At 47.1% G+C, this 14,080-nt stretch overlaps 1 protein-coding gene across 1 annotated transcript in view; it reads right to left on the bottom strand.

Moving 5' to 3' along the window:
* The window catches only part of COL23A1 (collagen type XXIII alpha 1 chain), a 192,699-nt gene that overhangs the window by 23,096 nt on the left and 155,523 nt on the right, over positions 1-14,080 (bottom strand). The window contains exons 6-8 of the mRNA XM_049830000.1: positions 4,150-4,176; positions 2,268-2,294; positions 1,548-1,574 (exon numbers count right to left, since the gene is read on the bottom strand). Coding sequence (XP_049685957.1) covers positions 1,548-1,574; positions 2,268-2,294; positions 4,150-4,176 — 81 coding nt within the window. The remainder of the gene's footprint in view (positions 1-1,547; positions 1,575-2,267; positions 2,295-4,149; positions 4,177-14,080) is intronic.

Below are 14,080 nucleotides of genomic sequence, written 5' to 3'. Positions count from 1 at the left end.
CTTTTTCTTACTCTTGTGCAAAAAGACGTAAATAAATCTAAAAGTAAAGCAAAATCTGGACAAATGCACATCAGGAGGAAAAAAAAAAAAAGCACGTGTTTTTATCAGTAGATTAAAACATAGGACAAATGTTACCATGGGAGCTGGCACCTGCCCCTGCGAGTCCAGACGGAGCCCGTTCCCCGAGCATCTCCCGCAGCGCAAAGAGGAGCCGCAGCAGGAGGTGGGTTCCTGCGTTATTTGGCAGCACCGACCACGGGGGCTTCGGAGCTTGAGCATCTCCTCCGGCATCGCCCGAGTCACCAGCCCCAAAGTCATCCACAGCTCCAGCTGAGGACTGAAAACTCATGCCCGTGTGCCGCTGAATCACCTCTTAAAGCCTTTTCTGAGTACGTGGGTGGGCACTTAGACAAGGTTGAGACCTTATGCCGAGCTCCTCCTTAGCCACGCAGGGCATAAATCTATCGGAGAAGTTTTAGGGGCGCTCGGAGCCCGAGGGTGACATTTCTAAAGGCACCCAAGACGGTTGGGAGCCGCTTCAGAAAATGACACCAACTTCAAAAAGTGACTTAACAGCCTCTAGGGGGAAAAAAGAAAAATGACTCCGAGGCATCTCTGCCCAATGTTAGCCTCTGAGGGCCTGGCTACGTTTCCAGCAACCGCATCTAAACCTACCAGCAGACTCTCGGGTGCCAGTTCCGAATCCGGCCCCTGCATGAGGCCCATACGCCAGCATCCCATCACACTCCTGCTGCGGGGTTTCCAGCAGGCACCCGTAACCCGCGGCCAACCGCACCTCCGTTACCGCGACGGAGCCCACCTCGGAAATACCGCACACCTCGTGGTGAGCCCTCCCGCCTCGTCCCCAACACGGGAGACCTCGTGCTGCTGCTGCCATCGCCAGCACCGCTGCGGGGACCGTGGGACGGCCGCATCCCCTTTGTGCCCCGTGGGGACCTATCCTGATGCACTGCAGTAAATCTCAACTTCACGCAGCCCCATGAGAGCCATTTCCACAAAACTCTGCTTATTTCTCTATGTTATGGCCAAAACAGTTTTCCCAGTTACTTTAAACCCTTTATTTTCAAAGGCAGCCTAGGTATCGCCTGCATGCCACCACACTCCCAGGCAGGTAGCTCAGCAAGAAAGGAGGAACTTTCCATCCTGCCCAACACCGTGCCGGGCCTTTCCTTGGGACACCAGGTCTTACCACCACACACTGGTGCTCTAATACCAACAAAAGAGGAGCACGGCTTCAAGAGAATCATGGAGTCTGCCTCTGACACTGGAAGAGGGCATCGGGGATAGAAAAGCCCAGTAAAAGCAAAACCCTTCATGAGGTACCTGGAGATCGTTATCTCTTGTTTTCCCACGGTCAAAGTTAGGAAAACCATCACCACAAAGAGCTCCAACGGCAAAATTAAACGTTTCCAGAACCGTTACCGTACCTCGGTTTGCAGCGACAAAGCTGCATGGAGCTTTGTTTTGTGCAGTGACCAAACCCAACCAGATTTTAGAACAAATCAACGTGCCGTGTCACTACTTACCCTCGGGCCGATGTCCCCTGCTTCACCCTGCGCATCAGGCAAAACAGCAAGGGTCAGCTATTAGAGTTCAAATTTCAACCACGAAGGACCGAGCGCGGGGTCAGCTGGACGCGGGAACAGCACACAAGGGAAGTGGGAAGAGTCCTATTGCTTAACGTATTCAAAACCAGGGAGGAGAAGGGCTCAAGACAACACAATAGGGAATGATTCTGCCCTGGCAGGCGATGAAACAGGTAATAAATCAGAAATAGCGGATTGTTTCCAAGTCTAAGGCTCCCCAGCAACTGCTTATGTCCTACACATGCGAGGATTAACATCACTTTCAGTACAGTAATGACCTTCTTTGGTTGCTCTAATTTTGTAGGAGGATGTCATGCAAACACAGAGCGATGGAGCCGACAGCCTTGCTCTTGGAGGAAAACAAGAAGAGGGTTGTATCCCGCTCTCCTAACCCTCAATGGGTTAGCAGGAACCCTATAGCATGGGTGAGCTTTAAGGCCACGCTTACTCCTCCTACATTTTTGCAAATTCTTTCTGCCCTCCCCTTCCTGGGGCTTTTCCAAGGGCAACATGACAAGCTGCTGTCACGGCTCCACGTCCCAACAAAACTCGGTGCTAATGTCATGCTGGCGTATTGGGGTAATCTGAACCGAAAGAATTACAGCAGAAGGAGGATATACAGCTGCTTCCCCCAAAGCCACGTGTTAATGCAGTCTTTACCTTTTCCCCTTTTGGTCCTGGAGGTCCCTGGAAATACGCAAGAAGGATCCGAGTTAAGAAACAGCAGAATCATCAATGCACACAACATCAAAACCAAGGAGACTACGTTCATCGATTCCCAAACCTGAGCCACGTTCGCTATTATTTTAAGTTATACATGCTATTATTTCAACTGATACACTGCTTCACATGAGCTGCACGCTACTAAAAAGCCCCAGTGAGGTCCTGCTTGCTCTCGCCAGGACGGAGGATGGGAGAAGGACCGGGGCCCGGCAGGGACCGCGACAGCCGCTCGCAAACACGTGACTCGAAATAGATGCAAGAGATTTCTTGAAGTATTAAATCACTTCTAGAAAAACACATGCTCAGCATATCATTACAACAATTATACATCTGTTTGAAATAAACAAGGAGGATGGGCTGCTTTCTTTGGCCTATTTGCTGAAGACATAAGTCATCTTCCCCTCTAAGCAGCTCTCCGTAAGACGGGCAGGCAGAGACGCTGCAGCCCCAAAGAGAAGCCGCAGGAGCCACGCTTTGATGTGCCTGCTCTGCATCCTCCATCCAGCACAGAAAAATGCCGAATCTCAGGGTTCGGCCTAATTCACAGTGTTTGCCGAAGCGAGACCCGGTGGGATGCAGTAGCTGACAGCAGCAGCATCCGCGTCCCCACGCAGCATCCCTCCTGCTGTTAATTTGGCTCTAAGCATCGCTGCTGGCCCCTTGCTGTCGCGGAAGAGATCACAAACAGTCTGGTTGGAGTTTGGCCATTTGATAAGTTTGCTTTTTCGTCCAGATTTTCCCTGCCTCTCACTCAGAGGTCTCGCTCCCGCCCGGTGCACCGGCACGACTTGCAGCCATTCGCATTCACACTGCTCTTCCATCAGGGGGTTTTGCTAATTCAAAGCCAAGCCCTGAGCACAGCCGTGTGAGCTGGCCTGCCTTTTTTCTTTTCTAATGCTTTATTTCTAGTTTTCTTTTCGTTCACGTTTGTCATCTTCAGGGGTAGGATAAAAACCAACCGCGGCAATGTACAGCTATAACAAAACGCTCCCCAGCTGGCTAAAAATAAGCATCTGGAGTAACTTTTCGATTGCAAAGACTGAAAGACTTCTGCCCACTTTGAAAATCACAGATGGTTTAGGACCAGAGCTTGGAAAAATTTCACATGGTGCCCTCTAGTGAACATGGTGGAATAGAGTGGGATTTGGCCACAAAATACTGAGCTGCAACCTCCTGCAGCAACCATCCAGTCGAAGGAATCAGAGCTGGCTAGCGTTCAGCTAGCATAAAAATAAAAAAGTCTGTGTTTCTGTAAAATAAGTAAGAAAAGGCTGGAGCACCTGACTATCCAAAAGGCTTCCGAGTAAAAATGAAGTCAAGAAAACGGCTGATAAAATGAAGTCCAGGCTGTTCCACCAAGTATTGCATAGACACCGAGCACTCTCAAGCACTTCCCACCTGAGCTCCTCTGGAGGCAAATGAACCCAGTTTGGGAACAATTATTTTTATGATACCCATTTGTACTACAAGGAGCACACAACCAAGATTACTGACTTTGCTTCTTCCAAGCTGCTACTGAAGTTTATTTCCCAAATTTGGCCTGCTGCCCATCTGCAACGTCTCCGCTCGCTGAGCTGGCACAGGAAGGGGAGAAGCAGCCGAGATGAGCTGACAGGTAGAGAAAACTCACCTCGAGCTGTGCTGGCCAGCCCTGGCTCAGAATTTAAACTTCCATGTGCTACAGACCACAGAATATTTTTTTCTGTCTCCTAAACAGTTATATATGTAGTAATAAATGAGTAATAGTTGAGATTCTGCCCATCTATTGCAGAGCAGTACGAATAAAGACATGTTATGTTTGGTACTCGGTGCTACTTACTGGTTTGCCATCCAAACCAAGAGGCCCCTGAAAAGGGAAGAAAAAGACAGTATTATTAAAAAAGAAATAATAAAATAATCAATTTACAAACATAGCAATATCAGTCATGCTCTGAAAGAGGCTCTACTTACATACAGTACAATCTTTGGCTATGTTACTTATATACCTAATCCTTCATCCATGCAATCCAGCAGGAAGGTTTCACAGAAGTACAGTAAGAGGCATCAAACAATTTGCAGAGTACGAAGGAGCGTGAAAGGAAGCGACAGGATTAGCGACAGGGATAAGGTGACACTGCTCTGGCACAGCGCTTGGGACTCCCTGACGTTTTTAAAGACTAAAAAAGCAGCAGTAAAACTTGCCTGATTTGGTTAAACTGAACAGATCCCGGGAGTCATTGACATCAACCTCAGATCTGAACCATTTGTTTTGGCAAAAGGACTTGCTGAAACTCTACCATTTTACCCAAGATGTGGGAATCAGCCATCACCCTCAGCCCACAGTGGTAAATCTCACTGATGGGAAGGAGTGTCATTGCTGCGGAGGAAGGAAGGGTGCATCTGCCCTGCGGGCTGATACCCGAGTGATTTACTCATCTGCAGCGATACAAAGCTGGAAACACTCTTGTATTTGCAGGACCGAACACTTGGTCACCCCAGTTCTTCCCCAGGTCTCCCCTTTCTAGGGTTGCCGCAGGAACGCGCGGTAAATTGACGTGATAAATGGTTATTTCCCCATTGTTTCTGGGATGCAGCCCTTAAATAACAGGAAGCCACTGAACATATTGGGCCATAGGAAACCTTGCTTTTGAGTAAGGATGCGTGTGGGGAGAGGAGGCACAGATGCTCCAAGGCCCATGGACAAAGTCAAAGCTGCCCCCGCTGTCAGCTGGAGCTGGCACACAGGCACTTGGGGATGCAGAGAAGCTGTTCAAAACCCAACAGTTTCAGTAAATCTCAAAACAGCGTTTCCACCGATCCACGACCTGCCACCCCAGAAATTAAAATTTTTCCTCATTTAAACCCAAAGAAGGCTCATCCCTACAAACCGTTCCCGAAGAGACACGGCACGAAGGTCGCGAGTCAGCAAAGCCCTCGGACACCTGATTCAGTTCCCAGATTTCCAACACGTGCTCACATGCTTTGCTGGGCAAGGATCTGCTCCGGAGCGAGCCGTGGGCTGTGCCGAACGGCGGGCATTGCATCCCTGCGGCAACCTGGCCTCGCTCTTGTCACTTACTGCTGCAAATTCAAGGGCTACTTGCAGAACGGTTCCTTGGGATCAGCACCCGCTCCCTCCTACGTCTGCCCAACACGGCCACACGCGCATCCTCCTGGCTCCTTCTACAGACATGCTGGGCTGAAACATCTTCTTGCATTGCAGCCCTGTAAACCGGGAGGACCCACCGAAGCAAATGTAGTTTGGACTACGGTCTAGCGCAACGATAAAGCACCAGAGTTTTCTGTATTTCTTAGGGAACCGATTAGGGTGAACCTTTTTTAGTGCAGCTTAAATCTAGGATGGTGAAATTGAGCAAAAAAGAGAAAGGTGCGTAAGAGAAGCCTAAGGGCTGCATTGAAAATAGCATCCTTCCAGCTCACAGCTCCGGCCATCAATAAGGAATAAATGGGTCTGGAGCGGTTATGGTGATGGGGCTTAGAATATGAAACAACACAGCTCTGTTAGGAAAAAAGGTAAATCCAGGTGGCTGAATCTTGGGCAGGGCATCGGTACCTGCATTATAAGGACTAAGGGAGCTGTACAAGAGACGTTCAACCAAAAATAAATGAGGCTTTCTTTACACACGAGATTTCTGAAGTCACCAGACATAGGTTGTATTGTTCACCTGATGTGTATTGTTTCTCATAAGGAATTACCAGCACACAATTGCTACATAGCAGTAACGAAAAATATAAACGAATGCAGTTGCATACATTAATGCAAAGGCTTACAGGTCATAACCAAACTACTACTTCCTTCCCCTAACACCCGCTCCATGCTTTATCTCACCTCAATTCCTTGCATTATAACACCTGGGAAAGGCATGGGGTGCACGGAGCTTCTTTCCTGAAACTATGATTGATTGAGGTGATTCACCTGAAGCTCTTGATGCAACTCGCTGACCTCTAGAGGACAAAATGCAGGACCCGAGCAGAGAACTTGCAGCACATTCAACTTCTCAAAGGAGTAGAAGTCCCAGAATTTTTTCTTTTTTTTTTCTTTTTTTTTTTTTGTAAAATTCACAATACCAGTTCAGCAGCTTTTAGCTATTCTTGTATCAATCCACAAAGGGACATCCAGAAGGAAAAACAATAGCCTATTCAAAGGATGTTTGTTTGAGGGAAAGCATTTAATGCTCGAGAGAAACAATATCTGTCGGGCTTTCAAAGGGGCTCTCAGCCAGCTGTGCCACTGAGTAGACAAGACTAACTCAGACTTTTAAATGTTTTGTTAGTCTGAAGTGGAGATTTAATTGACTCAGCTTTACCTGCCCAGCCATACATCTGCATGAGCAAAGGCCAGGTTTCCGAGAGCAGCCAGAGGACTGCACGTGTAACGTAGGAGAGAGCATCTGAAATCTGGGCTTGCTTACTTGATTGCCTGCAACTTTGAGGAGCACCCATGTGTTGAGCTCATTATTGTCTTATTTGAATTCTGCTCCATGTCATTTAATTAAAGATGAAGCAATCTTTAGTTTATTTGATAACTAAGAAACAGGAAAACAAGAAATAACCACTTATTCCTCCAGCCAAAAAACATCTCTATAGAAGTTTTCATTTTGGGGAGACAAAAATCACTTCCATTTACATGACCTGCACAAAGTATAAGAAAAAGGTGAGTTTTCTGGGCACCCCATTACAGGGCCTAATTAAGAGAAAGCATCACAGTAGCTTCATACTATGCTTTTTGCCCAGGGAAAAATTTCACTCATGCCTTTGCCCATTCTCAGTTACAAGCCTTTTGCTCCAAATCACACACAGTGATCGCACTTTACATAATTACATGTTCAGTACATCAAGACGGGATGAATTTTCTGCCTAGGACAAACCTGATGCTGTAAGACAAGGTAGAGAGAAAACTCGACCAACTTCCCCTGAAACATGGCTGTGGCCAAAACCATCGCTGCACTGGCCAAGCAGGACAAACCCCATCGATCCTGGGTGCTTCAAGGAAGACGACACCGATGTGGTCCCAGCCCACATAATTCGGTGGATGTCAGAGCTCACTTCTAGCTGATTATCAACTCAGATCTCATTTTCTGACCACAGACCAGTAAGGATCAGCTGCGTTCGGCACCAAGCCAACGCAGCTCTGCGAGGCATCGTTCATGTTTGAAGAGAAAAGAGGAAATGTTGCAGTCAGTTTGATAAAGAAAATATATATCCGCAACATCTGGCTGGAGCCCTCAGGTTGCCAGGCTGGGAGGAGCTGGGCTAGAGGGGAGAGCTAGTGACACGGAGCAGGGGTGAGTGATAATTGCAATTCTTGCCTTGCTTTCACCCCTCACAAACAGTAACGTAAGCACGTGGTGTTCCTGCGGGCGTAACGACCCAAACCATGGTGCATCCCCCACTGCCATCACCCGGGTGAGGACATTATTCATATAATAATATATATTTGGTGATATACGTTAATGATATATTATTTAATGACATATACTTGATACAGTGATGCTGAGAACGCAGACACGTGTCAGATTAGAAGTTGGGGCTTGAGCAGAACTCGTTACTGCTTCATGCGCTCTTGCTGCATGCCTTGGTTTGTCCATGCAACATTTCAGTTTCAGAGGAAGGGGCTACGTTCAGATATGTTTTAAAACAAATTCTGATTTTTTTGTTTTGTTTCACAGTAGAAGCTCCGAAGTCTTGAGATACAGCACCAAATATCACCTCTCATTGGAAAAACGAGCTTCACCCAATGCCGAGATCAGCTGAAGGCTTGGGAACAGTTTTGAGTTCACCAAAAAGGGAAGACATGGAGCTTATGAGCTCCGATTCATGTGCAAAAGCTCTTCCAATAAATAACAAGCATTTTCCCCATACATTCCTTACCCCTGCTCAGAGCAAGCCTAGGTGCCAGCCTGGCTAACTGGCCTTCTGCCTTCCTCCTCCAGTGCCATTACTGCTGCTGGCAGGGATGTACTTGCTCTAGCAGCGTTACAGGAATTTTAAGGGGGGAAAATATCTAGTGAAAACAAAGCCAGATATTATTAAGAGGACAATCCTTTGGAGTTGGGAAATCTTCTCTCATAGTTATTTTTAATGTTTCCTGCTCTGCTAAAAATTAGCACAGGGGTCAGAAGGAACCCTGCAGTCAAATTTTAACAGATTCAAAGGGCTGCCTTCAATCTCTGTCTCTGTGGTTTCAAAAAATGGTAAAATCTTACATTTGAGAAGGAGGAAAGTGTCAGAACAAAAGAGCACGACAGTATTTTAGTATGCCTGCAAAGGGCCCTGGGTCACTAGGCAGCATGGTTTGCAGTGCAGCCAGGGAGCAGGGACCATCCTTTCCTATAGGCTACGCTGTAAATCTTCGCAAGCGGGACAGTGTCTGCTGGCGATGCGGTTCCTCAGCACATTTTTGTATGAGAAGAAAGCTCTGGCGAAAGCTGTGGCCAAGCACGCCCTGCCAGACCCGTCACAAGGAAAGTGGAGAATGGCAGCCAGGTTGCTGTGGCTCCCCCGAACTTCCCAGCTGAAGGAAAAGGAGAGAAGAGGGACTGAGAAATGAAATGTGAGTCCCCTAAATAGCAGCTGAGAACCACTGGCGCTAACTGCAAATGAATCGAGGACAAGAGACATGCTCTGGGATGTCACCTTATCCCCAATTACTGCTACCCCCTCCTCCCTCCCTAAAAAGTCCTCAGTGCAGAAGCCCTTATAAAAAAAGAGGTTTCTACTCCATCCAATACCACCTCTGCTACAGTAATCATTTGCCCTTCCAAATAACAGCATTTAAATATCTGTGAAAAGGTAGACTTCGCATATGAATTTGGTGATACAAGGAATTCTCCTGCCTGCACACCGACTGCAATGGCTCTGAGCCCAGAAGACAAATCCTTGGTGGGACGTTCCTCCTGCATCTGCCCTGACCTCTGGGGTCCCCGGTGTGAGACCCTGAAATCACGTCAGCCTGTGGCACGACACAGCATTGGAAACGTTCCTACCAAAAGCTGTCAAATTTAAGCATTAAGATCGTTAAAATCACGATAGTTCCATGTTTAATTATACATAGCATGGATGGTCTCACTGGAATGGGATGGGATTGCTTCACAGGGGAACAACCCTGCACTTAAAAATATAAATAAGCAATTTTTTTTCAGCATGAACGTGATTATTAACGATCCTTTGCTAACAGTTTTCTCTGTTTCTTTGTTTGAAAAAAGCTACTTCAGTACTGTCCAACACAAATTCCCCTTTGGTCCATATCTGCATAAAACCCCAAAGCCTATTTTTTCATTACTAGGTGATAGGGTTTTTTCCCTTCATTTTTTTAAAAAAAATCATATAGCTTCTACAGTTCTCTTACAAGCACAAAACTATGACATTGATGAGGCATGATTTTTTTTTAATGTTTGTGAGACTAAGTGTTTTAACTTTGAAAATAATTTACACTTGTCATGCCACGCATCAGTATATTTGCTTTAAAAACAGAAGCAAAGAATAATTGAAAAGAGGGAAACTTCACTAGCTCAGCTGCCCCGCAAGTCATACAGGTCTTTTAAGCATATTTTCTGGGTAAATCAATAAAAGATCTTTTTTTCTTATTTTCAAAATCACTAAAAAGAGCAAAGCTCTAAAGCAAGTCCTGATAAACACTCTGTTGCCAGATTTAACAAGGAAACCATTTACACAAGGCATTCCCTGCGGTCCCAGTTTTGCACGAGTTAAGCTTTAAATACATCCAACCTCGGTAATTTAGCTCACACCTTTTTGCAAACACAAGTATCTCCCGCAGGGCAGGTCCCCCCCAGGCCATCATGGCAGGGCTGCTGCCACCCCCAAATCAGCCTTGATGGCACCTGCATCCTAACCCCGACTGACAGCCAGGCACTGGGCTTTCTGCACACAAGTATCAGCTGATTTATAATCTTCTCCGAGGTGGCAGCAAGATATCATAGAAGTAAAAGATAAGCCAGACATGGGTATTTATTTAGCCATTAAGTTGTATTCCTGGATTAAAAACTACTTTAAATGTCAGGCTTCATTAGTCTATTTATCTTGAGGGCAGCAGGTAAGAGAAATTACTATTCCCAGTGGCAGCTCCCCTTTGGGGCAGCTCTGGATTTAAAGCACAGGAGGAGACACTTGTGTAAGAGAAGGTGTTGCACAGCGTTTTCTTTCGGCTTCCCTCGATAGACCAAACCCTGCTCGTGGTGTAGCACGAGAAGCAAGAGGATTCCGAAACCCAGGCACGGCCACTTCTGCCTATATGTGTGAATTACCCCATATCTGGAGACAGCTCGGTGTACAAGTTTTGGGGGAAAGATTCACTGCCATGAAGGTTTTTGAGAGTTTAATGGGAAACCACCTTCTGGTTTGGTTCTCTCCCTCCTCTATTCCATTTGTTGCTGCCGTCCTGTATGGTGTCAGAGCCAGGTTCGGCGAGAAAACCCTATTTCATTTTACCGGTGAAGGCAATTAGGGGTTCCCCAAAATCCATCTCCCTGCAAACCACAACTCTGCACGTAACATCTGACCCCAGTCTTGGGGGGGGATCCCGATGGGGCTGCTCCAGGCAGCGGGGTGATCCGAGTCCCCCTCGCCTGCAAATCCCCCCCAGGCTGTAGCAGCTCTCACACCTCTGCTAAATTTCTTTCCAAAAAGGCCACCTGAGCACAGCCCAGGCATTGCCCGCAGAATCTGGTGGGGCTCAGCATCACCAAAGCCACAAAGGCTCCTCTGAAACATTTATTTTGGGGGGAAACGGCATCCCACGGTCCAAACTGACAGCAGTAAATCCCCCAATAGAGATGTCAGGCAAACGATGCAGAGCAGCAGCCTGATAAGAACCAAGCATGTGTTAACAAACCAACCAAAAAACCCCCACAAATCTGTGCTCTAGTCCAAAAAAGAAAACCACCAAAAACCCAAAAATCTGTCCTCAGACTGCTGGGCGGCCTCTGCCCATTCTTTGATGGAAACAGAGCAGAAAGGAGCAGTAATTTGCTAAAAACTTCACCCATAATGCAAACCAGACTTGCGGGGCTCTGCAAGAGAGCAGCCACCTCGGAGGCTGGGCTGGTCCACGCCGGGCATCCGGCAGCCGCGCACAGCCAGCCCCTGCAACGAGAGCCCAGCTCCCTTCCACAGGGCACGAACACTTGCAAGGGTTTCTGAAATCCTTGGGAAACAAAAACAAAACAAAAAAAAATCCCAGGAAAAAAAACCAACAAACCACCCAAACCCTATCTTGAGAATGTTTCTGGGGCAGCGCCAGCCCTGCCCACTGTTCAGCTCCTCCTTTGTATCGCCAGCGTGGGCTCACCGGAGCACTTCGGTTCCCAGCTCTCTTTAGTGGGCATGGTGAATAGTTGGACTTGATGGTCTTGAAGGTCTTTTCCAACCTAAATGATTCTATGATTCTATTCTCTGATTCCCAGACATGCCAACCGCCTCCATCAGGGCTTCGTTGCGGAGATAAGGCACCTTTTCTCCTTTTCCTTAAATGCAAGATCTGCCTCCTTCCATCCATTCGCAGAGCTCCCTCCTTGTTTTACTGGATGTCTTCTCAAAGATGCTCAAGAAAAACACCTGGAAGCAAATCTAACGCTGACTGGTCCAAAGGGGCAGAAAGCGAGCGCTGGGCTGGAGCTGCGTGGGACACCGCTTGGGTTTGCGAGCAAGGTCACTCGGATAAAATGCAAAGAAACGCCACCACAGAGCCGGTTCGTTCACTCCTCCTGATGCAAAGGGAAGGGAAGGAGCCACCGCGGCCAACTGCCTCGGCTCCTGGGCCAGCAGCTCTCTGCAAGGAGCACCCCAGCGTGTCAGATCAGCTTATCTGCTGCTTAGCATCATTTCAGAAGCAACAGCTCACTCATCTGCGCATCACATTGCACCAGTTTTCTTCCAAAACAACAAAGTGGTTTTATGGAAGAAAGAGTTCCCCCGACTTCCCCCAAATTTCTGAGGCTTAAATGAGTTCCACGTGTTCTGTGCAACTGCTTGTTTCAAGCATTTGGTTTTCAATTGGGTTTCAGATTTTTTTTTTTTTTTTTTTTTAAATGTCCAACTATGAGAGAGGAGATAGCCTCTGTGGTGGGAATGCAATTTTGAAGTCGGTAAGCAATTGTTTTGGAAGACTATTGACATTTCAAGCAAACACTTCAGCCACTTGCTGTTTTATATTCTTCCCCCACCAGCGCCACCCCTAGTTGACAGCTGCTGTTTGGTTTACCTCTCTTGTGGTTAATGAGCAAACTTATTGTTTTTTCTCAGTTTTCCTCTGCCTACAAGCCAAGCCTCAGTACCACATGGCTGTGCCCAAATGCACTGGAAACAGAGACATAGATCCACCAGCTGCACCCACACTTGAAGCAGGGAAACCAGAGGAAAAGCAGCATGAGAAACCAGAAACCAAATCCCTGCTTCAACCAGGCATCGGGTGGTGAAGGACCTTTTCCACCACCCATATCCCTAAGCCTCCCCCTGCACGAGCCAGCTCAGGATAAAGCGTCCAGCTGGGTCCAAGTCATCACCTGAAAAGCTGTGCATGCCCCGTATCAGAAATCTGTGCAATGTGGGCAGAAAAGTTCTCCTTGCTATCGCTGTCGGCACCTTCACCAGGCCCTCTCCTCTCCCTGGCCAGAAACACGGGGAGCGCAGAAGATCAACAAATGCATCTGCAATTCCTCTGCTGGGTGAGATATAAGACAACTTCTTATTTTCCCTATGGAAGAATTACCTCTAAATCAAAAGAAAAATAAGCTGCTGCCACGAAGAGCTGGTCTTTACAAAGTCATTGTTGTCTCCACATCAGAGAGCCAGTAAATGGATGTAGCAGGAAAATACGCTGGATCTGCTTTCCTTGCATAAAGCGATTTTCCCCTCTAGGCAAATAATTACGTGAATTGGCCACAAAGCTGATATTAAAATAAAATGAAAAAGACTAGAACTCCAAAGTTTGCCTTGTAAAATGAATATTTGTTACTTGCGTCTTTTGGGCTCTTACTGGGAGAAGTATGCGTGCAAACGACTTCATTCGCAGGAGAAGTCACACTCCTTGAATTCTGAATATTTATGAGTAAAGATACTCAGAAGAACAAACACAGGACCAAACCCTAAATTACAGTTATGACCTTGATGAACCTCGCTAAGAAAACTAAATAGCCAGCTTACCAACAGAAGCCTTCCTTTTGGGGATGTACACCAATCACACGATGCAGTATTTGAAAATATCTGTCTAGAGATGCCAGATATTAAATATGAGATTTTTAAATTCTGTGCACGCACAACCAACCAAAACACCCACGCGATGTACAGACGCTCCGTGTCCGCGCATGAGCTACCACCCAGGGTCTGGAAAGCACCCACCCACTGTGAAAAAAACAGGAGAAGTCTGAGATCCACACGCTCTTCCCTACAGCCCATTAGATCTGGCCACATAGCGTGGTCTCCCATATCTTACATGGGATTTCTGGCAGCCCTCCTGAAGTGTTAAACCACCGCCTGTTGCTCTGGTTTGGGCACGGAGCAATCTCGAGCTCTGCACGACTCCTTCTGTGACCTTCCCCGGCTGCACCCTGAGCGTGCCCAAGCAGGACTTGGAGATAATTGCATAGATAAAGGCAACTCATCAAGTCACCAGGCAGTCCAATTCCAAGTTACTTTTACAGTTATCCTGAAAAAACCAGTTTATTATTAACGTCACATCTGGTTTTCTGGTGTTGCCATTTCCAAAATGCCTGGCTAAGTGCATGTCTTGGAGC

This window comes from Accipiter gentilis, chromosome 26 (genome assembly GCF_929443795.1).
Source record: "Accipiter gentilis chromosome 26, bAccGen1.1, whole genome shotgun sequence".
Taxonomy (NCBI): Eukaryota; Metazoa; Chordata; class Aves; order Accipitriformes; family Accipitridae; genus Astur; species Astur gentilis.
The sequence above is the reverse complement of the archived record's forward strand: the minus strand, read 5'-3'. Positions and strand labels throughout refer to the sequence as shown.